At 37.2% G+C, this 27,832-nt stretch overlaps 1 protein-coding gene across 2 annotated transcripts; it reads right to left on the bottom strand.

Annotated features, from left to right (window-relative positions):
- Nucleotides 1-23,603, bottom strand: LOC143881518 (cullin-1-like). 2 transcript variants are annotated; one of them, XM_077384622.1, is made up of 22 exons: nucleotides 23,456-23,572; nucleotides 23,139-23,209; nucleotides 22,883-23,047; nucleotides 22,182-22,281; nucleotides 10,933-11,118; nucleotides 10,664-10,711; nucleotides 10,380-10,583; nucleotides 9,879-9,956; nucleotides 9,306-9,332; nucleotides 9,097-9,186; nucleotides 8,730-8,810; nucleotides 8,555-8,617; nucleotides 3,291-3,326; nucleotides 3,130-3,216; nucleotides 2,854-3,003; nucleotides 2,706-2,761; nucleotides 2,252-2,372; nucleotides 2,006-2,167; nucleotides 1,557-1,700; nucleotides 1,242-1,460; nucleotides 959-1,126; nucleotides 1-324 (listed from the first exon to the last, which is right to left on the bottom strand). In XM_077384622.1, the coding sequence occupies exons 3-22, from the start codon at nucleotides 23,020-23,022 to the stop codon at nucleotides 223-225; spliced, it is 2,262 nt and encodes a 753-aa protein (XP_077240737.1). In that variant the 5' UTR covers nucleotides 23,023-23,047; nucleotides 23,139-23,209; nucleotides 23,456-23,572; the 3' UTR covers nucleotides 1-222. The 2 variants fall into 2 exon arrangements, with proteins under 2 accessions (XP_077240737.1, XP_077240736.1); XM_077384621.1 differs by lacking the exon at nucleotides 23,139-23,209 and having other exon boundaries at nucleotides 23,456-23,603.
- Between the last annotated feature and the right edge of the window lie 4,229 nt (nucleotides 23,604-27,832).

Raw genomic sequence — 27,832 nt, 5'->3', positions numbered from 1 at the left:
TGTGTGTGTGTGGGGGGGGGGGGGGGGGGTTGTTGATTCTTCTAAAATGCTTTGTAACAGGAAAAGCATTAGGATCGTGCCATCCATAATTTCTTCGTAGTGGTGATGCTGTGCTTCTGCACTATTAGAGCCCCTGAGACCCCCACTCCACACCCCACCCCCCACCATGTGTTACAAAACGCCCTATACAGTACTCCTTCCATCAACAATAGAAGGACTAAATCAGGCCAAGTACCTGAACATGTTTGGATTATCCTTGTCCCTCTCCAGATAATCCCTGGTGATTAGATCTTCAATCCGCTTCTTGATTGCCTTGAAGTCAGGCTGCATATCAAGATCATTTCAAGCTTAGTCACAAGAAACTATTGAGTTAGCAAGAAACTGTATTTTCTGGCCACCTACAGAGTCTTAAACATGAATCTATCAGAATATACTACTCCAAAAGCATAAGCAGTTGGAGAGGCTGTTATTTAATCTTTTATACTCTAATACTCCCCCTCACGTGTTGCCCCTCTTTTTAGGGTTGGCCTACACGTGGAACATGTGGCCCCTCTTTTAGGTTGGCCATTAGAAGTAGATTTTTTAATATCAAGGAGTTTTGAACCCGATATCATGTCAAACAACCAATTACTCCAAAAGCTTAAGCTGTCGGAGAAGGCAGTTTTTCCCCTTAATGATAAGCAGTTGGAGAAGGCGTTATTTAATCTTTTATACTTTAACAATGTTGACTAGGAGAGCAAACAAAAAATATTGCCCTGGCACATGATAAAACTCCAGATTTTTTTAGATGATCGGTTCAGAAAATGAAGGGATTTGTTGTTTCCACATTTAAAAACCTGTGCTTTAAAATGAAAAAGGCCAACATTTTTTTCTATTCGAAGACCATTCACACTGTAAAGTTCGATCTGAACATGAACAAACACTACAAATTTGCAGGAAAAGTAACCATAATAGATACCTTGAACATACGGCCAAGCTGCTCAACACATTCCATCACCAACTGTTGATGACCTAAAACCTTTCGACTCTTCATTATTCGCACAATTGAGGCATCAATTGCATATCGTCTATCCTTGTCAACATCCTCGATAACCTTCCTTTTCTCATCCACTGGTGGGAGGGGAATCTGAGGTTTCAAAGAACCAAATTCATCTCTAGAGTCGTGTAAAGAAAAATAGGAACAGCAGCTATAAAGGTCAGACCACAAGGTCCATAGAATTTTTAAACAAACTTAGACCTACCTTGATCCTCCTCATTTTGTCGGTGAACTTGGTATTGAACTCAAAATAATCGGTTGGGGAGATTGTTTTAGTATTTGGCTCTTTATTAAGAATCTTGTATTTCGCACACGACAGTGAATGAAGCAATCTAACTATGTCATCATCCGTCAAGTTTAATTGTGTCATGATTTCTGAATAACTCAATCTATCTGAGGCATTGAATAGCAGAAGGGTAGAGGCCTGTAAACAACAAAATAAAAGCTCAAGCAACCAATTAGCATTGAATCCGACAAACAACTAATCCCTATGATAGGGAATATGACTTAGAGGAGTTACCTGATAGGTAGTCACTATAAGCTCCAAAGCTTTCTGTTCAAACTTGCCTTTGATGTTACAGGTACCCAATGAATAAATCCATGTAAGCTTTCTGTGTTTAGTTTTTGTTTGATAGAACTCTTTGAAAACTTCAACGCATTTAACCTACAATAAAAATACATGCCGTTCGTACTGGAATTAGGTATTCCCTTAAATTTTATGATTTCAGGAACATGGATTGAAATTTCAGTTTCGGTTTCGGCCTTGGCCAAAACCGAAATTCCGGCCGAAATCCAGTAAAAAAAGTATTAATTTATTATTTCGGTAATTTTTCGAAAAAAAATTTCAATTTGTCGAAATTTCCGAATTCGGATTTCCGTAAATTTCGGTTTAGGTCCCAACCGAAATTTCGGATTTTGGCCAAAATTTAAAAGCATGTTCAGGAACAAATGAACTGGGGGAATGCTTACCATCTCTGAAGGAAGGTTGAGATCAAATGATTTGTAACTTGGCCAGAATCCAGTAGTAAGGACAGTGACTGTCAAATCAATCCCTGGAGTTGCATTTGGATTGCTGCTAAGGTACTCCTCAAAATTAGTTTGATTTTCCCTTGCTAATGTCAAATCTGTGACCTGAAAGAAACAATATGAACACCACCAGCCAAATTAATATTTGAAAAGTGAGAAAATTTATGCTAAAGATTTATAGCAACTGACCATTCGTTCCATCTTAGAGGTAAACTGTCCACCACATTGCTGCTTCAGCTTTGTTAGAATACTCATCTCATGCTCATCATTAGCACTTTTGTCAAATAGGAGCCGACGAGCAAGTTTTTTTCTGCATATTAATTCCACCAAGATAATTTAAGCATAAGGGAAGATGAAGAAATCAGAAAACAAACAATCTGTGTTTTTTTAGAAGAGTACTAAAATGAAGGCCGCCCTTCCAAAAAAGGGGTGAAATGGCGCCTCCATTGGTTGAAAATCACCAAGGTGCATTTAATGTTCTTTGACTTTTCATCCCATTTAACGGACCTTGATGATTTTCAACCAATGGGGGCGCCACTTTCACCCCTTTTTTTGCAAGGGCACCCTTCATTTCAGAACTCCTCTTTTTTAGATTAAAGGTTCAATGCATAACCACAGAATGCACATGAAAATGGAAGTTTACCTATAGAATTCAGAAAATAGGTCTTTATCACTAATGTACGCTAGCAATTTCACTACCTGAAAATGAAAGGATTCATTTCAAACATAAAAATTGATGCCAGAATAGTTAAACACTCAAAAAATGAAAACTAAAAGAAAATGTAAGTTACCTTCTCAAGAGTCTCCTCAATGGCTTCATCACTTAATTTTTCACTTCCGCCCTTCTTAAGAATATTATCACAAAATGTAGCCAGTAGCTCTGCACTAGAGCTGCCTGCCACACCTTTGTTGCAAAATACCTCAAAAGCCTCTTTGAGAGCCTGTAAAAACAAGAAAAAAGTCATTTCTGACAACATATATGGGAATGTACAAAAAGAATATCAAAAAAAAAAAACATATATGGTAATGCAATCTGAACACCTATAACAGCAATATCCAACTCAGACCTTATGGAAGAAGGTACGATTCATAAAGCAGTCGTTCACATACGTCAAGTACTTGTCATGCAACTCAATAACTTTTCTAACAAAAACCTGAAAACCAATTCAGCTTCCATGTGTTAACTACTCTATCAGGTTCATCATGAGGCAAATGTTATGAGATTTACCTGTTCTTGCAAGCCAACAACATCTTTTTTCTCTGCCTGTGGAAAATAAAATTGTTAGCAAGACTTGCAATTGCAAAAAGAAACAATCATTGATAAAAAGTGGGGAAAGATGACTGAGCACAAGAGGTCAAACAACCCAACCAATACATGATTTCTACTATATATATATATATATATATATATAGAGGAAAAGGATTGTACGCTCGAGTGTACCAAGCTTATGGTACGCTCAATTGCCCAATCACATGGGTCCCACATTTTTTGTGGTGATCCAAAGCATTCATTTGCAAGGCCCTATCATAGATAGGGTGTGTACCCAAAAATCAGCTCCATTGAATCATCCTAATCCCTCCAAAAGTGGAGGGCAAAAATGGGCAGATTTGTGGACACACAGTGTCTGTCCATATTGACCTCCACAAATGGATGGGTTAGGATGATCCTATGGAGCTGATTTTTGGTACACACCCCATCTATGTAAGGGCCTTTCAAATGAATGCTTTGGATCATCCTAACAAAGTGGGCCCACATGTGATTGGGCACTCGAGCGTACCATAAGCTTGGTACGCTCAAGTGTACAATCCTTTTCCTTATATATATATATATATATATAGAGGAATGTGTTGGTGTGCTTGGGCGCTGTAATCAAATGGTGCGCTTGAGTGCACCAATCACATGGGTCCCACAATTTCTGTGAGGATCCAAACCATTCATTTGCAAGGCCCTATCATAGATAGGGTGTGTACCAAAAATCAGACCATTGAATCATCCTAACCCCTCCAATATATATATATATATATATAGAGGAATGTGTTGGTGCGCTTGGGCGCTGTAATCAAATGGTGCGCTTGAGTGCACCAATCACATGGGTCCCACAATTTCTATGAGGATCCAAACCATTCATTTGCAAGGCCCTATCATAGATAGGGTGTGTACCAAAAATCAGACCATTGAATCATCCTAACCCCTCCAAAAGTGGAGGCAAAAATGGGCAGATTTGTGGTCTGTCCATTTTGACCTCCACAAATGGATGGGTTAGGATGATCCTATGGAGCTGATTTTTTGTACACACCCTATCTATGTAAGGGCCTTTCAAATGAATGCTTTGGATCATCCTAACAATGTGGGCCACATGCGTTTGAGAGCTCAAGCGCACCATAAGGATCCAACGCTCAAGCTCACAATCCTTTTCCTCATATATATATATATATATGAAATGATATTCATTTTTCGATAAAATGAAATGAAATGATACCTTATATGATTTCTACTGATATTCATTTTTCGATAAAATGAAATGATACCTTTGTATACATACATACATACATACATACATACATACATACTGTATACATGACATAGAGAGGGAGAGAGGGAGGGAGAGAGACTTTCCACAATGTGCCATACCTACAACATCGCAAAAAACACCCTAGACATTTTAATAAAATGAAACAACACCCCTACTTGACACAAGTGGCAACATTAGAACGGCTGTTTGGGGCAACCCTAAAACAAGGGTGTATTTGTATCAATTTCCACTATATATATATATGTCAGTTGCATGCATATGTTCAAGAATGTGAAATGAAATGCAAAGGATTAAAATAGCGGTCTTGGGGGTCAGCTAAAGCAGGGCCAAAGCTGACAAATATCACAGCACATATTGGTTTTGACCAGAACAATTGACAATCTTTTCAAAGAGAAGGAAAAAAAAGGAACATACAAAATATGTAAAGACATAAACTTGCATGGGAACAAGAAAAAGACTACTTTAGGGTTTTCTTATTGATGAACACGTGAACGATATAATTTTCATGTATATATGAAACTTCAATGTTCTAGCATCAATTGAATCAACCTAGTTTTACTTTGTCCAACCAACATGGTAGCAAATGGGATAGGCATACAAAGGACCTTGCCAAGGGGGACCAAACCTTTTAGCTTCCAGCCGGTAAGAATCTCCTAAATGGAATATGGGATAGCCCAGTTCACACCAAACCATCTGAAAAATGTGTTCCATACCTCTCTGCTGAATTTGCAGCGGCTTAGGATCTGATTTGAAGTCTTTTGAAGTCTCCTATGCTTGGCACACGGGGCATCAGTTAGCGAACATGAGATTTCTTCTCTTTAAGTGGTCAAGGTGTTAATTTTCTCCAAACTAGCAATCTAAGCGAACGCAATGATACAGGGTGGAACTGGCACCCTTCCATTAGGTCCTCCAAAGGCTGTGAATGGAGGAAGAAATCATGATGTGCTTCCTGAAAAAATATTGGACCGCATAGGTGCCACGAGGGTTTCGTGCCCATACAAGTTTACCTTCCTTCGATTGTGATATGAAAACTTGTTCGAAAATAGAGAACATGTTAGTAAATAGGCTCAGGGACCTACGACATAGAGCGACCTTACCCATTCAAACCTTCCTAGGAACACGAATCTCTCCCCTTTTCCTAACCTAAACCTCATATATCCTCCTTGAACTCATCATGACAAATGGATCTCCATGCCCCCGAGCTTTGACCTCTTCCTAGACCCTTTGATCTCCCATCCAACCCTCACTCCGATACTTGCTAACCAATAATTTCCGTCAAAATGCTTGTTTATTTCTAAGAGTCTCCTTACCAAAGCCAAGCCCACCTTCCCTTTTGACTTTACAAAACTCACTCCAATTGACATGATGCTTAAGATTTTTTGTTTTGAATGGCGATGCTTAAGATATTTTCCTCCCTCTTGTCCTTCCCAAAGGAAATTTCTTTGAAGGCGCCCAATTATTCGAGCCACCTCCTTTGGAATTCTGTCAAGAGACATGAAATGGGGATATTAGCAAGGGCCGCTTTGATTAGGATTATACGCACACCAAAAGAAAGAGTTACTTTTCTAGCCTGCCAATTTCTTTTAAATTCGTTCAATGATAACGACCAACACATAGAGTTTTTGTTTGGAAAACCATATCACAGAAGAAGACCAGGATATGAAACAATAATATTCTCAGTCTTGCAACCCAAAATTTTAGCAAAGTTTGCCGCTTTTTCCTCCCCAATGCCACAGCCGATAATGTAAATTTTCCCCAAGTTGATTTTTAGGTCCAAAACGACCTCAAACCATTTGAAAATAATTTTGAGGCTCGAAACTTGATCCTTGCTGGCTCCACAAAAAATTACGGTATCATAGCCGCCCTGTTAATAATTCCACTCAAGGCTTCACCTACCTTGGTAAAAAGCAAGGGTGATAAAAGGTTCCCTTGATGAAGTCCACGTGAACTCCGAAAAAACCGTTGGAACTAACATTTAAAAGCATGGATAAAAGACAAATTAAACTATGAAATTAGAATCAATGATAAGCTATTAGTGTATTCATATAGAGATTCATTGTTGTACCTGTATTTGACAAAAAAACATATAGGATCGATTGTTGGGATCAATTTATACCCATATTTGATAAAGGCATATAGGTTTATTGTTATACCCGAAACCTTAGATTTTGTGATTAGGCTGTACCGGATACATGTATCCTCATGCAAGCTATAACTAGTATTAATAAGTTTAGTGATGTTTTAGTTACGTATAGGTTGGAACATTGAGTGTGTTATTGCCCCATTAGAGTTGAGTGTGTCATTGCCCTATTAGAATGACTGGTCGTGTGCTCGCATTAAATCATTGATTGGTCGTGTGCTCACATTAAATCATTGATAAATACATTTTGTTCTAGAATTTGTACTCTAAAAGACAATCATAATTAATAGTTGACTTAATTTATATTCAACTAGTAAAGATGTTGAGATTGTCTTTTAAAGTTACTCGTGTTGGCGAAAGTGTACATTTCTTTCCTGGAGAATGATGGGCATGTGTGGTCTTTGAAGTCCTCGGTAAGTCCTTCTTGGATGACCTAATGGCAGATGGAGCACATACTTCCCTTGTAAGTTATAAAGTGCTCCCATTTATCCAAGGATTCAAATGTTTTGTTGGATGATCAAGAACAACTCGTTTGATATTTTGAAAAGGAAACTTTTTGGATTAATGAATAAGTGCTTTTTGTGTAGATAAGGGGCAGAATCTACATGTTGTCTCTTCATTCATCACAAGGTGATCCAAAATGTGTACAATTCGATTAGAAAATGGTTTAGAGTGGTTTAGATATCTTCAAAAGCTTCTATGAACTTTTTAGCCAATGGAAGGTAGGCCACCACAGCAAGGAAGGACATATCCTTTGATAGCTCTAGTTCCTTGGTTGAGGACTTGCAATAAGAGGAATAGATGGATCACTTATGATAAGTATTCTTCATTTAAGAAGTTAGTAGGGACATCAAAAAACTCTATCGGCCCTTGTCACAGATGAGTTTTGGGGGGTCTCAATCCAATAACTTTCTAGGAAATGGGTGGTCTTTGTTCAACCTTTAGATGGATAACTAGCCCCCTCAAAACTATCAAGTTCGACTTCAATGGTAGTAGCTCTTTATGACAAGGGTTCCTGTAATGTAGATGCACTTTATGAATGATGAAGGGAAATTTTTGGAAGTTTTCGCTGGCCTGTTAGGCATCAAGGACTCTACTGAAGCCAAGAAGTGCTCTTTAGTGGGGTATTCCTATCTCTACCCTAATGTATTTATATATGGTAAAGTCTTTCATTATTTTTTTTTTAAACGGTAAATTTTAAAAACAAAAATGGGGGAGTACAATTATTACTCAAGGAAAAAAAAATTTAAGCATTAAATTTTACTTGAGTTGCCTCCATTGAAAATAACTTCTCAAAGTACATGTAACCAACTGTGTTCAACAATCTTCTATGCCAATAACAAGTTTTGGGTCACCCCTAATGATCTCACGACCAGGAGATTTCAGAATTATCAAATCAGAAATCCTGTAACCGATGCACAGGAAAAAAAAATTAAAAGAGGGAGAGAGAGAGAGAGAGTTGAAATTTCTACATTCAAATCAAAGCTAAAGCATAAGATATGAGAAAATCTGACCAATGCAATGGTTTAAAGAAAGACCAATACAGAACACGGTATGCATGGTTTTAAATTTCGGCCGAAATACCGAAATTTCAGATTTTTGGCCAGGACCAAAATTTAAAAGCGAAACCAAAATTTAAAAATTTCGGCCGAAAAATATAAGATTTACACTGAAATTTCGGTGGCTGAGGCTGAAACCAAAACTGAAATTTCAAACCTTGACAGTATGATATAGATCATTTTTCAGAAGGATTTAACAACCCATTCATGTAATCCAAAAATGAAAAACGATAATAAAAAACCAACTAGACCGACTCACCTTTTTGTTACTAGCTGCATCTTCTGCTTGTTTGACCAAAGTTGTGCCTTCAGCAGTAACGTGCTGCACAATGTAGATCACAAAAAAAGCTATAAGATGCAGGACAGGGAAAAAATGGCAGTTCACTTTTACTTGTAAAACCAAAATACAAAAGTTATAGCAAAAAATTTCCCACCTGTTTAAATATCTGAGAAACAGGATGTAGGCCTCGGGGTATTTTACGACAGAGCTTATACATCCTTGAAAGATCCTCCACCTAAATACACATTGGAAGGTATAGATGGCACAATCATGGATCTAAATTTCGGTTTTGGTTTCAGTCGGCCGAAATCCGGTAAAAAAGTATTATTTTATTATTTCCAAAATTTCGGAATAATACTATTTTTTAAAAAAAAATCAATTTCTTGAATTTCAGCGGAAATCCAAAATTTCGGATTTAAAGAAATTTCGTTTTCGGTCCCAACTCCCAACCGAAATTGGCGTAAATTTAAAACCATGGGCACAATGCATAAGATTTAGACAGCGAAAGCAACATAACATACCTTGTCATCTCTTAGCAAGGCATGGCATCGTGAGTGTTCCTTTTCAAGTAGTTGGCTTGCATATACAAGCAGTAATTCATGTTCCACGCTCTACCAAGAGTACATAATGAACAACAAATAGCATTAGGAAGCTTTAGATTCCTTCCCCAAACATGTAACTCAAAAATAATTAACAAGTAACTTCAGAATGCATCTCATTCGACACTTACTATTTTAGAAATGGATCCCAGCACAAGCTACCAAGAGTACATAATGAACAACAAATAACATTGGTAAGCTTTAGATTCCTTCCCCAAACATTTAACTCATAAATAATTAACAAGTAACTTCAGAATGGATCTCATTCAACACTTAGGGGCTGTTTGGATACAGGGATTTTAGAATCTTGGATTTCCTCAAAATCGTAGATGGGAGACGAGAGAAGAAGGAGACCAGCCGTCGTTTTCTGATTTCTCGCCCTTCTTTCCGTCAGCAAGAGAGTAGGAGATCATCACATGTTTCCAGGTTTTGGTAATCTCAGGATGGAGGAGAGATTTCTAAAACCTGAATTTCTTACTTAAAATCCAGGATAATGGATTGTAAAATCCAGCATTTTACACTGCTTTCAAACTAAAACCTGAATTCTAAAATCCACGTATCCAAACAGCCCCTCAATATTTTAGAAATGCATCTCATTCAACACTTTAATATTTCAAACTGTACCACAAATTCTCCTTTCAAAATACTAATTACAGAAACTCATCATTGCAAACAATTCTAATAGACCGAAAAAGGCAACAAACCTCTAATAACTTCTGTTCACTGCTAGAATGCAAATAATGGGAAACCCTGTCCGTCTCCCGTTTCAAACATTCCTCGGCCTGAGAAGTAACACAGATGTCATCAGATATCATTCTGACTAGCAAGCAAATCCATTTTATCAAATGGCATGCAAATTATAGAAACTACGTAACAAATATCTCCAATATTTAAAAATATCGCGGTTTTATCGCGACATTTTGATAAAACGACAAAATCCCAAAATAATCCCGAGATTTTAAAAATAGAGATATTTTCATTTTTATCATAAAATATCGCGATATTATCCCGATATGTTTATGATTTTTTATTTTATATTTTTCTTAAATTTATATTTTTATATATTTTTAAATGATTTTATATTTATCAGTTTTTACCGATATAAACCCGAAAAAAGAAAAAAGAAAAAAAAAACTAATAGATCCTGAGATTTTCCATTGCAGAGAAATTACCGAGAACGATATTTGTGACAGAGTAGAAATTACCTTTAACATGTAATCTGGACAGGAATCTTCTAGGATCCAGTTAGAACCCTTTCGAGAATAAAAAGAAGCAGTATCTTTGAGCATGGCTTCTTCAAAGTCATTTTCATAACATTCCATATTCCCCATTCCGATTTCAACAAAAATATCTAGGACATTCTTTAGCAAGGCCCGATCAATCTCCTCTCCCTCACGCTCTTTATTGATCTGATGCACAAAAGTTTAGTTAATTAAACTTGAATGGGGAAAAAGTAATTTTACATGTTTGATACATTCTGTCAACATACCAAAGAGATTACAGCGTCTCTGACTTTACCATTGATTTCTTTGTAAACCTGAAATGAAAAAAAAAAAAATCTAAGATATGAGGGTCTCAAAGGTAGGAAAGAGCATAGGTATAAAAGGAATTAAGATAAGCCTCTTTTTTTTTGAAGCATAAGGAGCTGTGATAAACAATGGAAAAATTTTGAACCTACACCATGCAGAAGAGAATATTAAAAGTTACTAATATACAATAAATGTAGAAAACTTAATATGAATATTAAATGCTAGGTACCAGTTCACGGAAGCAAGTTAAACCAACTACATTGAGTGGAGGAAGTGATCTCCGGGCAATAAAGTAGAGATCAAGGTAGTGAAAGAAGCGTGAGAGCCACCTGACCATAACTTTATGATTTGCCCACCTTTTCACAAGTTCTCTCAACAGAAATTCATCATGCTTCTCTCTTAATGACGGCAATACCTGAATAAGAGTTCATCAATTAAGGTGCTCACCAAAGATGAATGGCTCTCCACATATTCTTTAGTGATAAAATCAAGAGCTACAAATAAAACTCTAAAGACAGAAAAATAATTGAAAATGCAAATAAACAATATACTTTATGTATGAGTCTTCAAATCAACAATATATTTTATGTGTGAGTTTTTCCAATAGGAGATTTTCAAATATATCAGCATCAATTAACAATTTGCCAAATATCCAAGATGAAGGGCCACTTGAAATATATAACAGAAAGCATGTTATTAAGGTTATATGAGTTTCTCATTTTCACAATGAACAAATTTAGCAAGTGAGAAAAATGCATGTCTACTTAAAAGGTTCCAAGCAATGATTTATTTCAAATATTGAATTGTTGCGTAACTGGTTAACAAGCAAGCAATAGAACATGAAGCCTTACAATATTCTGTTTTCCTTTTCCCTTTTTTCTTTTGCGTAGATGACTTAAGTTTTTCTCAGAAAAAAATACAGCATGGGGAAATACAAACAGAATAAGTTCATCACTCATATATGCAAACACTATTGTTGAATACAAAATATACAGGAGAGAAAAGGAAATGAAGTGAATGCCATACAGGGATAATTCCAAACCAGGACAGAATCCTGGGGCAGTAGAGACAATCTATAGCCGTCATATTCTCTTCCCTATTGATGTAGAACGCAATCGGAGGCGTAATTTCTAGATTGTACTGAAATTAAACCTATAATTTTTTTGGGATTTTTTTAAGGGATAAGGAGCTCGATCTTACCACAAGCGAGGGGACGCACGAGGTTCGATCAAGCGCGGAGTCAGCGAAATGAAATTCTTGCATTCAACAAGTTTAGATGGGGGAAATGGAAGAAAAGCTACATTCAATAGCTTGGAACTCCATTATCTCAAGGAAGAAGATGAAAATACAAGATGAGCCAAGCTCTCTCAAAAGAGAAAATTCTCTAAAACTCAAATCATCCAAAAACTAAATTGATAGAGAGTAAAGAAGGGGCTTTATAACACAGCCCTAATACAACATTGCATCCCTAAACTACCCCTAATGTTGTAAAATGACATTTAAAGAAATAAATCCACTAAAATAATAACACCAAAAACTATATAAGCAAGGCGCCAAATAAAGGAAACTCTAGTCTAAAGGAGCCATGTGGGCCGATGTCAAATGCCTAGGGGATGCTCCTGCATCAAACTCCCCTTCTTGAAAGAACTCGTCTCGAGTTCCCATCTGCCACAGGAATGAGACTCCACCGGGATCAAACATGAAGATGACCCTGTTCCATTTTTTGCTACTATTCCCTTGGTAGACACCCATCATCATCTGGCTATGACTTCGATCAACCTCTTTATGGATAGTGCGATTCATGAAAGATCCCAATTGCAAACCCATGCCATGGTGGAAGGAGAATATGGTAAAAGGTCTATGATGCAAGGCCATGGGATACACCTCATAAAATCCATCCTGAACTGTACTGGCATCTGTGAGAAGAACCTGCAAGTCCACAGAATAAAATATACAAGCCCCACTGTCATGGCTAAAAATGTCCTCATATTGTTCCATAGGTTTCTTTCCATAGATATCCCCACTGTTATTCTCATCCCAGAATGATGGTCCATGTTCATCCCCAGTACTATCTCCAATATCTCCAACATCTACCTCATAATCACTCTCTAAACCAATGGTCATATCAACCATATAAAACAATTCAAGCTCTTTATTTGCTTCACCTTCTCCTTCATAGCTATCAAATGAAGGAACGCCCACCATAGAAGCATCGTTAGCAAACTCTTTATTCACATCTTCCAAGTATTCTTCAACTGTTCCCAATTCATAAACTTCTTCACTACTGATATCTTCCACTAGGATGTCATTGGCCTCTTCTTCAAGCTCATCATGATTGGTATGTCCATCATCAATGCAAAGCATAGAAGTAACTTGGACATCATTTTCATTACTTAGCTCCAAGTGTACTTGCTGCCCAATAGTTCCATGCATCTCATCTTCATCTTCAATATCGTTAGAAGCTACTTCTAGCTCATCTCTAGTGACACTAGCCTCATCAAGCTCTATGCCATCATCCAGCTCCAAAATAATGACTACTTCTGCTTCTTCTTGGCTTTCTACTAGTGATGGATGATCATGGTTGATTTCCTCTTCACTTTCATCACATTTCTCATCCATTTCATCACCTTCTTGCAAAGGCATTGTACTTTTGGAATATTGGTTGTAGTCATCATGATCAAAACGAGTGGTGAAGGAACTAGCAATGGAATGAGGGTGAGAATGTACCCCATGTGGCTGTGATGGTGGAAGAGTGGCCCTTGCATTCCTTTGTCTGTGCTTCAACCGAATTTGGTCATCAAAAGATAGGAAAGGTCTTGTAATTTCCCTTTCCAATTCAGCCCATGAGTTGATTGGTGCTTCATCAAGTTCTCTACGCCGGTATGTCAAAGAGCTCCACCAATCCATAACCCGGTCTCGAAATTTGGAAACAACCATGGCAACTTGCTCTTTCATTGGTAATTGATTGGATTCAAATACCCCATCAACAAGGAGTACCCACTCAAATATTTCTTGATCTTCCATGCTCCCATAGACTTTGGGAATGCTAGCTTCAACACGAGAATCAAGTCGCCTGTCACCGGAAGGATAAAAGTCATGCCTCGGGACTGTCCACCTCGGCATTCTCTCTTTCTTTCCAATCCTCTCCCCTTCTTGAAAAGTTTTCTTCTTCGGTGGAGGGGGCTGGTTGTGATGAGAAGCAATCCCATCCCATTTTCTACTAATGCCAAGTATTTCTTCAAGTAGTGCATCTTGCCTCTTCCCATATTCCAACAATTGATCAAGAGGTGGATGATAATTCAGCTGATCCATGCCAAATCAATCACACACAATAGCAGCCAACTACAGATATGAATTGTATATGCCACAGAGAAAACAGATAGCAGCGAACAAAATACCAATAGGACACTTTCAATCATCAACAACGTATGACATCAAGAATATTCAAGCAAACAGAAATTTCTGCTCAAAGCACCCAATGTGGAGAATTTGCTGCTAGACACTTTGGTTTAGTTCAAGACGAACTCAACAGAAACTCAAGCTCAACAATTTTTTTGGCTCGGAAATTTTCAGCAATTTCAAAACAAATGTGCTAGTTCCTGTCCCACACTATTGCAAAGAGAATTCTAAACGCCATGCTTCAATCTTGCTGGATACCCAATTTGAGGAAGCTAGAAGTGGGAGTTCAGGCTGTACAAGTTCTGAAGTTGGAATGGGAATGACTTGTGAGGGCAGCCTATCACCACTTGTTCCAATATTGAATGGTCTGTCACTGGACAAAATGATCACTGAAGGACTGATGAACCTGTAGCAGATTTGAGGTAGTATATGAGATTCCAATGGTGGTTTCAATGCAGTTCTTTAGTGCATCTCATATCACGGTTCAATAATGCATAGTTGAAACTACACCCACTTCTCACTAAACAAGGAAACTAATGCATTCCAAATTGTAAGGCAACAGAAAGGAGAATTCAAGATGGTTGGCTTCAATGTAAGTGAATTCCTGTCATAGTATTAACCACATTAGCTGCATTGTGACACAAAGCCAACTGGATCCCAGGAGCTCAGAATTCAGATATGGTTCTTGAATGATCAGGATACGATTTGATGGCTTAAACTAGGCATCTATCCTGTGAGGAAACATGTCAACAAATCAGCAATATCATATATATGTAGCTAGAATACTTGTGCCTGAACTTGTCTCCACAGTTAATAATGTAGCCCTGGTAGAAAATTGGCAACCTAACTTCAATTGTGGTAAGCTAGGAGGCTGCTCTGGTTAGTGGGTAGTACTGATCTATTTAAAGGTCATGAGCTTGAAACTTAATGAATATAAGGGTGTCAGAAAGAAGCAGCTCCGTTGTCTCTTCTCAGGACACTAGATCTGTAAACTGGAGCCCCAACAGGGTTGACTTATCAGGAGGTAACCCACTGATGGAACCTTTTGCTCAACAATATGCTTCCCAGGCTCATAATAGTAAGCGCCTGGTGAGAGATTCACTATGCTGTTGTTCGAAGTTGAAGCTAGAAAGGCAGGGCAACCTTTATGTTGCTCAAGCCCAAAAACAAACACCTGGGCTGCACTTCAACTATAACATGCAAATTTCGTCACTTATTTCACCCTTGAACAAATTAAGTAAACTTGAAAGAAACTATTCACTAGCTTTGAAGGATCATTTCCATGAAACAATTTGTGGTTGCAGGAAGAAATTAGAGTCAAGCTACCATGAGAACGTCCATTTTCAGCAACATGCTTAAACAGCCAATGAAAAGAGCATAGAGATCTCGGTGTCTTTAGGAACACTCACATGAAAACCCCTTTCAAGCCCAACTCTTTACTGGAACATTAGATCCAAATGAAGAACCTCGACAATTAAACTAGGTTTAAAGTGAGGATTCCTTTTGTAGCTAATTCTTCAAACAGCTTGCATGCACAGATGGAGGCTAATTTCAGAACGGTTCAAGACCATTTCACGAACCGAAATCCACAACCAATTTATCAAAAGCCTCCAACAATGCTTTAAAACAATTAGATCCCTGGAGAGCAACGACTCTCCTCAAGCTGCTGAATTTCTTAGATCCAGATCTTCCCAATAACAATTTACAGCACGAAGGTTTCACGGAGCGGAACTGAGATCAGATCTTTTAATTTTATTTCCAAGATCCGCAAGAATTAGGAAATTCTGCAAACCTAGCTCTGATACCAAATTGATGTAGAGCGCAATCGGAGGTGTAATTTCTAGATTGTACTGAAATTAAACCTATAATTTTTTTGGGATTTTTTTAAGGGATAAGGAGCTCGATCTTACCACAAGCGAGGGGACGCACGAGGTTCAATCAAGCGCGGAGTCGGCGAAATGAAATTCTTGCATTCAACAAGTTTAGATGGGGGAAATGGAAGAAAAGCTACATTCAATAGCTTGGAACTCCATTATCTCAAGCAAGAAGATGAACATACAAGAGGAGCCAAGCTCTCTCAAAAGAGAAAATTCTCTAAAATTCAAATCATCCAAAAACGAAATTGATAGAGAGTAAAGAAGGGGCTTTATAACACAGCCCTAATACAACATTGCATCCCTAAACTACGCCTAATGTTGTAAAATGCCATTTAAAGAAATAAATCCACTAAAATAATAACACCAAAAACTATATAAGCAAGGTCCCAAATAAAGGAAACTCTAGTCTAAAGGAGCCATGTGGGCCGATGTCAAATGCCTAGGGGATGCTCCTGCATCACCTATATACATTAATACATTGTGGGCAGAAGCCTTGAAGGAAAGGAATATGTCATCGATCTCTTCTTCCAAGAAGCTTGCTTGGCAATATAGTCAACTGCGTTCCTTACCAAATGGAGATAGTTCCTGTTTCTACATCTGTAATCGACATAGCTTCCTCGACAAAGTTCAAAACTATAGGACCTGGCATTAACCCAATTTCAATTCCAGCACATGATTTTCATCACTTATTCTATTCTAAGTAACAGTTGGCAAAGTCTGTAATAAGAAAAATTGACCAAGCACAGAACTATAGAATTTTCCATTAACTCATTTTTTATCCAAGTATATTAATTTCATCATTTTATTATATGTTTCTTGCATTACCTATAAAGATAAATCGCTCCTATTTTCACATGTCTACAAGCCAAAGGTTGTATAAGAAAAGAGTGATGAAGCTCAAAACTATAGAAGTTGTAATTAACCCAATTTTCATCCAAGCCTTCAGCTTCATCATTTATTGCATTTCTCTTGCATTGTCGGCAAAGAAAATTTAGTCAATTTAACTAGTCTGAATGATCTTTGTGCAAGGGTGTGGTTCGGTCTAAAATGCCTAAAGGAAATTGGAAGCAACAAGATTTGGGCGGAGGTGATTGCCACCCTCCCTCCTCAACAAAACCATGGGGACTGTTCCTTTTTAGAGAGAGAGAGAGAGGGTATCTTAGGTAATTCTGAGGAGCTCCTTCTCCAATATTCATCGTAAAGGCAACTCTAAGTCCTACAGATTAGCTACCTCCAGTGTTTGTTGTGATAATGAAGTTACAAGGGGTGAAATACCAAAATTTTAGTTTATTTCTCTCTTCTTTTTTCCTCTTCTCGTTTTTTCTTGCTTCTTTCTAATTTTGGGAGCTTTGTATGGGCTTCTTGCCCTCTCTTTTTTCTTTTAACAAAATCACTTATTGAAAAAGAAAAAATGAGTATCGGTGTAATTATGTAATTTTTGCCCAAACATCGTGAGTCGTAATCAATTGGGTTCATTCTTTCCAACACGTCATGGTATGAAACAAAAAACCTAAGGTTTGCATGATCTCTCCTTCATCTCTTATTGCAATTGTTCAGAAATTTTTCCTTCAATCAAGATGCAACAAAAAAGAATAAGAAAAATCAGCAAAATCTTTCTTTTTCCATATCTTCCTTCCATGCAAAAATTTTGAGATCACGTCATCCCTCAAGAAAAAAATGTATAAAAGAAGATTAAACATGATCAAACAAAAAGTGGTTTCCATGACAACAAAAAAAGAAAAAGAAAAAGTAGTTGCCATGATAATTCATACTATGTGCAAGTTAGGAAAAAAACCAAGAGTATGACCCCGCAAGGTTCTAATTCAATTCTCCTTTGACTTTATTCTATGAGTGCAAGTTGATGACAATTAAAAACGACGTATAACTTCTTTGGTTTTCAACCAAATCAACCAATGTAAAAATGATAGGCATATGTTTTACTTAAATCAGCAGGAAAAATGTTTAACTCAGTCTCTGGTTATAAAAATGTCCATTCTTAGGTCATACCATCTCCATGACATGATTCTATTCTCAACTCGTTTTTTTTTTGTAGGTAACCTGGGATGGTGGATTGAACCCCTGACGACCTCAAGGTCAGAGAACAACGCCTCCAATCGGATCTACGTCGCTCCGACAGATTCTATGGACATGTCTATCTGGTACAACATGATTTTGGACGTTAGGATATGGATTGTGTCTGACAACTCCAGGTGTTGTGCTCAAGTCTTGTCCAATTAAGTTTAGAAGAATCAGAACCATTGATTTCATAAGATTGTCTGGGTCCATTGACAAACCCCCCTACCTTTGGTTTCATCGGATTGTCTGAGTACATTGACAAACCCCCCTACTAGGGAAGCGGTCATGGGAAACCGATTTTGAAGAATGAAGCACTTCTAGGGATTGGAGGTGTAGGAAGTTTTGTGGAGAAAACTCACTGTACCGAAATAGGAGGCAGAGTGGGAATGTAAAGAGGTATACTGATGTTGGAGTCAGACCATGGATCTAATACCAACTAATGTAGGATGCCTACGGGAAGGGAAATAAAACTCAAGAAAGTTCTGAACGTTGTAAAAATAAGCAGATTCAGACCCTATAGATAGTTTAGCTCTGCATCCCATAATCACATATATTTGTCTCAGGAATTCCTCAGTAAGAGTGTATCTCGGGATATTTTAAATTTTTTTGTTATTTTTGGGTTTATATCGAGAAAAATTTGGAAAAAATAAAATATTAAAATATATAAAAATATAAATTTTAAGAACAAAATTAGGACAACAAATAATATAATTATGAAGATACTCCGTTATTTTTTAGAATCTCGGCAAAATTTTGAGATTTTATCGTTCTTTAAAAAAAAAGGAAAAAATACAGATACACCCCCTCAACTATGGCCAAATTCCACTTCTAACCCCGTGGTACCAAAGACACCCCCTTAGTTTTCAATAATGCTAGTTACATGACCAGGTGGACGGGAACGAAGAAAATGTCAGGGGGTGTCTTTGATGAGTTTTGAACCATAGGGTGAAAAGTCAGGGGTCTACTTTAAAATGTTAGAAAGTTGAGGGGGTGTCTTTGGTACCTTCAATACCACGGGGTTAGAAGTGGAATTTGGCCATAGTTGAGGGGGTGTATCTGTATATTTCCCTAAAAAAAACTAAAATATTGCGAGTTTTTTGAAAATATCAAAATTATTTGTCACTATGACTACATCATATTACCTTTGAGATGAAGAATGGGAAAGTGTGGTTTGAAAAGGTAGAGCACTCAGATTTAAAGGGTTGGAACAATCGATAAACAGACCTAGGTTACATACAAAACTGTAAACAAGAAAGCTATTGGAAGATCCACAGAGAAAATAAAAGATCTAAGTGGAAAAGACTAACCTACGATTGGAAACCCAAATTACAAATCTAACTATCTAAGTAACTCAACAAAGATATACTAGAGAGACATATTGACGAAAAGGAACCCACTTTTTGGCCTCTAGGAATGCACCTAGAGGTAAAAACACACCGATAAGGCTAACAAAGGAATCCACTTAAAGGGTCTGCTTCGTTTATCAAAGGACTCCACCTTTGATCCCACCTTGAATCCACATGGTCCAAGAAGGGCTGCAAAGAGCTCTTGAAAATTCAATTGTTCTTTTCAATAATTATCAAAAGAATGGACAAAGGACTACATATATATACTCTTCCCACAACTTCTAGGAGACTCCTAAATAACTCAAAATCCTAACATGTGGGCCGTCTTTAAGTAAAGCCCCAACTTTAGAAACTTTTCACTTAAAACTAACAAAGATAAAAACTAAAACATGTGGGTGAATAGTGGTGTGAAAAGTGCCATGTGAATAGTAAACCCTAACTAAAACACTACCCCACCCCAATTACATTAAAATTAAAATCCCAAAAGACATCTCTACCACTACAAATATGATGATGAGATCCGTGGTTCGGCAAAGCCTACGCCCACGGGCGATCCAAGAGAATATATTCCACTAATCAAGAAGTAAAGATTACAAAAGGTTCATCAATCAATCTAACGCCTGATCAAATCTCAAACCCTTCCCTTGCAACCATTTACAAAACCCCTTCTTGACTTCCTCTCTTGAAGAAGACACAAGAGAATACAATGCTTTCTCCTCCTCCTCGTCGAAAAACTAGGAGAATCCCTTCACCAAGTTCTTTTCAATCTCTCCTTTCACCAAGAGGCTCAAAACCTATGAGTTCTTCTTCTCTTTTTCCCTTTTCCAAAGAGGCACATGAGAGAGAGATAGTATTTCCTATATTTTTTGAAATGGGAATAGTATTTCCTATATTCAATTTGGTTTTTGCCAAAACCGTAACCCACTTTCTTTTATTGGCTTCCCACCCAAATCGATAACTATTACCGTGGCGTGGGAAACAAGCCACTTCCCAACTGTTTCAAAATCTTTTAGCACTAAAAGTTTTTTTTATCAAAATTATGACAAATTAATTACCAAAAAAAATTATGACAAATTGCCATCTCAAAACTATTTTCATATACAACGTGCATCCTTTCGAAGCACGCAGGCATATAACTTTGCAAGAAAAGGTCAACACGCCAGTTTCACACAATGGTAGTATGCTTAGTTGTAAATTTAGTTTCGTTTCAGCCGAAATGGCCGAAACGATTCGTTTTAATCTCATTTCATTCAGGATTTCGTTTCGTTCCGTTACTCTCTTTTTCTTGCCTCTTCATAGTTCTCTTTCTTCTTGCCTCTTCTTAGTTCTTTTTTCTTATTGCCTCTTCTCTTTTCTTCTTGCAAAGGCATTTAAGTAAATGTCCATTTACTTAAGATTTACACGTAAATAGGGGAAATTACCCCCATTAGGATTTATTAAAAATAGTTTCAAGACTCAAATCTAAAAGGATAAGAAGTCGGCTTTCTAGTTCTTGTACAAAATTCAACCTTTTTCGGTCATTTAAGCAGTGTTTTAAAAATGCAGATGTGACCCGGAACGCGGCCAAGTAAAATCCTTGTCGACTCGGCACGGACGCGGCCAAGAATGCGGTTGATGCGGTCATAACTCAGGAGAGTCAAAGGAGTTCTTATTGACGTCATGGGGCAAAACGCGGAATGCGGATGTGGTGCAACGCGGAATGCGGCAAAGAAAAATCCTTGTCGACTCGGGCGAGTTCCTTGTCATGTCAATGAGTTTTTAAATACTTCATTTAAGTGACCGGGTCAAAATCTTAACTTCCCCAAATGATGGAGTATTTTTCCAATTTTAAAATTCACAAATTCTATCATGTATAAACATTATTAAATCACAAAAGTTAGGTAAAAGATATCTTAATTTGGTCTCTAAAATTTTTTCATCTAGTCAGGCACCGGTCAACACATGCATTTCAGCTGACAGTGATTTTCCTATAAGCAAATGTTGGATCTTTACAACCTTGACGTTATGATGGATTAGGTTGCATAGGATGACCTTGTTGTTCAAATTTTAGCAATTTTTTTATTTTTTGGATTTTTAAAATTTTTTAACTATTAAAAAATTTCTCTAGTTGGCATAACTTTCTGAACCGAAACGCCGAAACGTTCTCTGCCACTAGCCAAAACGAAAAGGCGAACGAAACGGCATCGACATCTAAGGTAGCCAGAGAAGATGGTGGAATTTATAAATCTGAATATAACAAAAACTTCAGCAAGTACCGACCCAAAATAAAAAGGCAAAATAGATTGATAGCAATCAAGAATCTCATCCATATAGAAAACATATACAAAAGAGACACCAATCATTTGTTTCTTGAATATAAGAGCCACTTTCACAAAAACTTAAAAGATTTTCATCAAAAATATCTTCAACAAAGATACAGTTAATCTTGCTCACTCAATCCGTCGTCTTCCCATTGGGCAAGGCAACATCTCTATGCGCCTTCACGTAACATATAATGTGTCAATGATATTCTAAAGATTTTCTAATTATTCATTATATGAAAAGCATAGAAAAACGAATCAATCAACCATGTGATCTAGTGATATTATGTACATTGTTGGTATAGCAGGTTCGTTACTAATTACCCACTAAAAAGTAGGGAAAACATAAAGTAAATAAGAAAAAAACAACGCAATCAGAAACAGATCTAGAAGACATGAGCTAGTAACTAGCACTAATGTACCACATATTCAAGATGCAGAAATATGCATATGAATAAATCTAGCTAGGATGTCACTCACCGTTGAAGTAATGTACTCATCAAAAGACTCCTTGTACTTATCATACAGCTGCTGTGCGTAGTCATAAGGAGGCTTCTGAGTGCACATGTTATAGATAGTTCTGTTCTTAAAGTGAAGAAGAGATAACCAATAAAAAATCACAGTTTTCATCAAAATCCATACAAAAAAGGGGAAACCCCGAAAAGACTTAGTTTGGTTGGTAGTACAAAAGCCTGGGTAGCTTAGGGGTTTTCATTGCCATTTGGGTGCCATGTTAGCAAAACCCCTTGTTTAGTTGCCAATATAGCATTGACATCCTAGGAGGCTATAAGGGATGTGTCCTGGTTAATCATTGCATGTATGGTGATGTGTCACCCTTGTCCCCTCCGTGTGAAATCCATGCCAAAATCCACAAAAAGTGGAATTTTGCTTGGATTTCTTGGGAACGATGGATGCTCTGTCTCTTCTCTCTCTACAGATATATTGGCAATGACACTCCATTCCACTACTCAACGTGGTTGACAACCAAACACTACTCACCACTATTCTACAAGTTAAGTTCCAGGAAAATCCAATGCTTGTCTTCTCCCGGCTGACTACTTACACCACTATTCTACGAGGTATGTTCCAGGTATATCCAATGCTTGTCTCTTCCCTATTGACTACTTAAAACTCTAATCTAAAAGGTAAAATACTTGCAACGAAACAGAGCTAAAGGATACGTATAAAGCATCATAAAGTCCTCTACGCTGAATTGCGGCTCAGGGAGGCCTTCTAGAATGTTCTTCAGCTTTGTAATACCCTTCTGCATGAACTCCCATCCCTGATCCAACTCAATCGTCTTCCTCTCATTCATAGTCATCTTAACAAGCTCAAAATCCCTAACCCTAACCAAATTATTCAACAAAAAGAATCAGATGAAATTTCAAATCAGAACCAAAAGGAATAGATAGTAAAAATCTTAATCCGATGAATTACCATTATCTTTTGCAAATGAAAACACAACCCAAAACCCCAATTTCAAAATTTCGAAAACCCGAACCAAAACCCTGTCAAGATCGAGATAAGTCTCCAATCCAATAAAAAAACTCTGTGGCCGTCAAAATGAGAAAAAACAAAACAAAATTAAAACAAGTCACCGACTCAAAACCCTAAACTAATCAACCAGACAAAACCCTCGAAACAAAAAGAGAATAGAATTGATCTTTCTCGACTGAGAAATCGAACACAGAAAGAATAAACAAAATGCGAATTTTTTTTTTTGAAAATATGAAGCAGCTAAAGTAGATCAGAACCTGAGTAAACCCTAACCCTTGAAACCCTAGAATTAAAGGATGTTGAGGAGGAAGAAAGAGTGCATAGGTAAGGTAGGAGAGAATGGGAAGAAGGGAGTGGCAACAAATGGGAGAGGACTTCAGCTTGCATCTTAAAATTTTGTTAATATGATATTTATAGATTACTGATATCCGCACGACCATGCTCTGATAATAAGGTATGTTCGCACCATTATCGAAGCATGGTCCTCTTGTGGGGCCCACATAAAAGTAGACGTTGCTTACTAGCAAAGGAAACCCGGGCGCGGGAGAAGAGAAAAAATGAGGGGTTTTGTTTTGGAGGTGTGTTTTACGGTTTTGTAGTCTGAAAAAAGCCTACATCTTTTGGACATATTTTTTGAAAATTTTCTTGGCCGTTGTTAGTCCTCTTGATGCACGGAGAATGCATATTTGCATTGAGAAATTGCGATTTGTCATTCGTACCAAGGTGACCCTTGTATCTCTTTAATTTATTGCATTTCTTCAATATTTTGGGGAAACTTGAGAGAGGCATTGTATATTCATTGAGAAATCTGAAACCTCCAATCCTTAATAATGAATTTAGTTATGCAAATCTAGTATTCTTCATTAACTAATGCCAATAAATACAAGAGCATACGGTTACAAATCTACAATAACTATTCAACCCATGACTTCATAACTAAACCCATGACTACCTATTCCACTAACACTAAAGACCCCACTAACACAGAGACTCAACTGACAACCACTTTTAACAACACCTAAAGAGAACTCACATGTCACATTACATGTAGCCCAACACTAAAAACAGTTGTCTTAGCTTACCTCACTACAATAAGGGGCTGTTTGGATACTCGGATTTTAGAATCTTGGATTTCCGCAAAATCCTAGATGTGAAACAAGAGAAGGAGACCGTCCGTTTCGATTTTCATTAGAATCTTGGATTTTAAGTAAGAAATCCAGGTTTTAGAAATCTTTCCCCCAACCTGAGATTTCTAAAACCGAAATTTCTAAAACCTGGAAACATGGGGATGATATCCTACTCTCTTGCTGACGGAAAGTAGGGCGAGAAATCATAAAACGACGGCTGGTCTCCTTCTCTCGTCTTCCATCTACGATTTTGAAGAAATCCAAGATTCTAAAATCCGTGTATCCAAACGGCCCCTAATAGTTAACAAACATGTGATGTACACAAAGGTAACTTATCAATCATCCTCCCTCACAAGAACCTTGTCCTCAATGTTAAACTGCGAGTCTTCTTTGTAATTGATCTCATCGGGCGAGCATCTTTCTATGAGAAGCAACATTGGATTCTTACGTTTGTGGCTAGAATGAAATCTCTCATCACAGTTTTAGCATAAGCCTCGTTCAAGTTGTCCCTTGGCTTCTATAGGGGTGAGGCACTTGATTGGAGGTAAACCTAGATTGGTTTCCGCAGTTTTGGTGGGGGTGGGCATTGTGGGTTTGGAGATTTCTGATAGGTTGAGTTCAGGGGCGGAGGCACATATAGAATGAGGAGGGCCATGGCCCCATGAATTGCAAAATCCCATTTATGGTTTATGGCCTTACATGCATGCTTAGCTAGTTTAGTGGCTTTACATGCATGCTTAGTGGCCATGCCCCCCCAAGTGTAAATTTCTGGCTCCGCCCCTGGTTGAGTTGGCATTGAGTTGCAACATTCTCTTCTTGTAGGCGAGCTAACCCAATGGCAGCCGTGAGAGATGTTGGTCTGAACATTTGAACGTCCAAACAGATGTTATCATGTAGTCCACAAATAAAACAACTAACTAGAAATAATTCTGGCTGCCCTTCCGTTTTGTTAGATAATATTTCGAACTTCGCTTGATAATCTCGCAAGGAGGACGTTTTACGAAGCTTTGCGAAAGTACAAGCATGATCATCATACTTGGTTGGGTCGAATCTATCATTTAAGGCCGCGATGAAGTCCCTCGAAGACATATAAATTTGTGTCTTCTCATATCACCTGAACCACTGTAAGACTTCTCCTTACAAATGAAATGAAGCAAGAGTTAATCTTTCCTCTAAGGCTATTTGGTGGTAAGCAAAGAATAGCTCCAATGGTAAATTCACGCATATGGATCTCCATTATCAAATGATGGAAAATTAAGATTTATAGTCCAAGATTGAATAGCACACATGGAAATAGAATATGACGGTCCACTTTTCCTCTGTGGACACTACGAGTCTCGTTTATCTCGGTTTTACCCTGGTAGACCAATTCATCAAGTTTGTTGTGTTGTCATTCTAAGCTTGCTTAGCTTCAAATGGCTGCCAATCATTGAACTATCTCAGCTAAGATCTATTGCAAAGAGGCCTCATCACCGCGCTCCATCTTATTCCTGTTCGTCATCGCAACTGGCTCTCATACCAGTTTGTTATGTCCTACCCTCTTACCACCTATGGTGTAGTGTTGAAGAAGAGAAGAAGAGAGAGAGTTGGATTTATTTCGAGGCTATTGCGAAACCTCCAATCCTTAGCAAGGAATTTAGTTATACAAATCTAGTCATCTCCATTAATTCATTCCAATAAATACAAGAGCATACGGTTACAATAACCAAGGTTTTGAAAATCAGAATCTAATCGTAAATCGTAACAGGGTTCGAATTGTAAATCGGATCATAAATCGTAAGATTTTTTTAGATTTACATATAAAAATGATAAAAAATATTAAAAATATAAAAAGGTAAAAAATAAGAATAAAATGAGTACTTATTTATTTTCCATTTAAAACTATTAAATTAAATATAAAAATCCATGATTAGTAATCTGAAGCACAAACCATATTCATCGCACAATAAATTACTAAACAAAGCACAAACTATATTCATCATATAATAAATCATTATATAATTTATCACAACAGTAAACAAAGCACATACTCAAATCTATGATAATCATCATACAAAGAAATGTCAGCAATGAACAAAGCATTTTGAAATGATTTTAATTTTGAAATCACAATCAGTTCGCAAAATTCAAAACAGACAGAATCGTACAATTCGTAAAAATCGCATGATTCAAAGTCGAATCGTACTTGAATCGTAAGATTTTTACGAAAAAAGATTCTTCGTCCTATTTGAATCGTTCAACCCATGAATAGTAAGATTCAAATCGTAAATCGTAAGATTTTAACAACAGTGACAGTAACCATTCAAGCCATGACTCCATAACTAAACCTATGACTCCCTATAACTGACGACCACTTTTAACTACACCTAAACAAAACTCACACATCACATTACATGTAGCGCAACACTAAAAACAGTTATCTTAACTTACCCCACAACACTAACAGTTAACAAACATGTGATGTACACAAAGTGCACACATTAGTTTTTCTCTCTGAATTGGAGGGTTTTTCACGTAAATCTTTTTTTGTTCTCTTGTGTGAGTACTCTCTTGATGTTTGATACTTTAATTCACATATAGACTTGCTTTGGAAATTTTGATCATTTTTTTCTACAAAAAAAACAGACAAGTGGTATCAGAGCTTTAGTTGCTTGGAATCATAGCTTTGGTTGCTTTGAAGTGTAATTGACTTTGTGCATTGAAATGGAGAATTCTACATGAACCATGATCAAGCTTATTGGATCAAATTGAATGATTTGGAAACCAAAAATGAAGGATATCCTTTATTGGAAAGCAACCAAAGCCAAGCCGATTAATATGTCTGACAGAGATTGGAAAAACCTAAGGGATATTAGGCAATGGTTAGATAGTAGTGTTTTCCACCATCTGTCTAATGAAAATCTGCACAGTCTCTTTAGAAGAAGTTAGAGACTCTTTATGAGAGAAAGATTGTCGGGAACAAAGCTTTTCTAATTAGAAAGGTTGTGAAACCTAAAGTTCAAAGAAGGTGGTTCAATTGCACAACATTTGAATGAAGTTTAAAGCATAGTGAACCAGTTGTCCTCAATAAAGATGGTGATAGATGATGACTTCCACGAATTGTTACTTTTGAGCTCCTTTCCTCACAGTTGGGAAGCTTTAGAGGTGTTATTTAGTAACTCTATTCCCAATTATGTGCTCAAGGATTGAAATTTCAGTTTCTACGTCGGTTTCGGCCACAATTGAAACCGAAATTTTTCGATTTCGACCAAAATTAGGTAAAAAAACAAATTTCAGGTTTTTCCAAAAAATTTACCAAAAATTTCGAAAAAAGTTTGGAAATTTTGGAAAAAAAATTAAAAATAAAATTTGGCCGAAATTTCGGCTAAAATCTGGGCTGACACCAAATCTTTGTACTTTCGTTGTCAGCCCGGACCGAAATCCGAAATTTTGGTATTTTGGCCTAAATTGAAAACCCCTTATGTGCTTATCATGAGTCGAGCTACTATTAGCTTACTCAATGAAGAG

Source organism: Tasmannia lanceolata, unplaced genomic scaffold, assembly GCF_043159265.1.
Source record: "Tasmannia lanceolata isolate RefF3 unplaced genomic scaffold, GAP_Taslan_0.1 ptg000007l, whole genome shotgun sequence".
NCBI lineage: Eukaryota > Viridiplantae > Streptophyta > Magnoliopsida > Canellales > Winteraceae > Tasmannia > Tasmannia lanceolata.
The sequence above is the reverse complement of the archived record's forward strand: the minus strand, read 5'-3'. Positions and strand labels throughout refer to the sequence as shown.

Coding starts and splice junctions, on each gene's coding strand:
- LOC143881518 (XM_077384621.1), bottom strand. CDS start 23,022: ATGACTATGAATGAGAGGAAGACGATTGAGTTGGATCAGGGATGGGAG. Junction 3,217..3,290: donor TTGTTGGCTTGCAAGAACAG/GTAAATCTCATA, acceptor ATTGGTTTTCAG/GTTTTTGTTAGAAAAGTTAT. Junction 3,004..3,129: donor ATCGTACCTTCTTCCATAAG/GTCTGAGTTGGA, acceptor TTGTTTTTACAG/GCTCTCAAAGAGGCTTTTGA.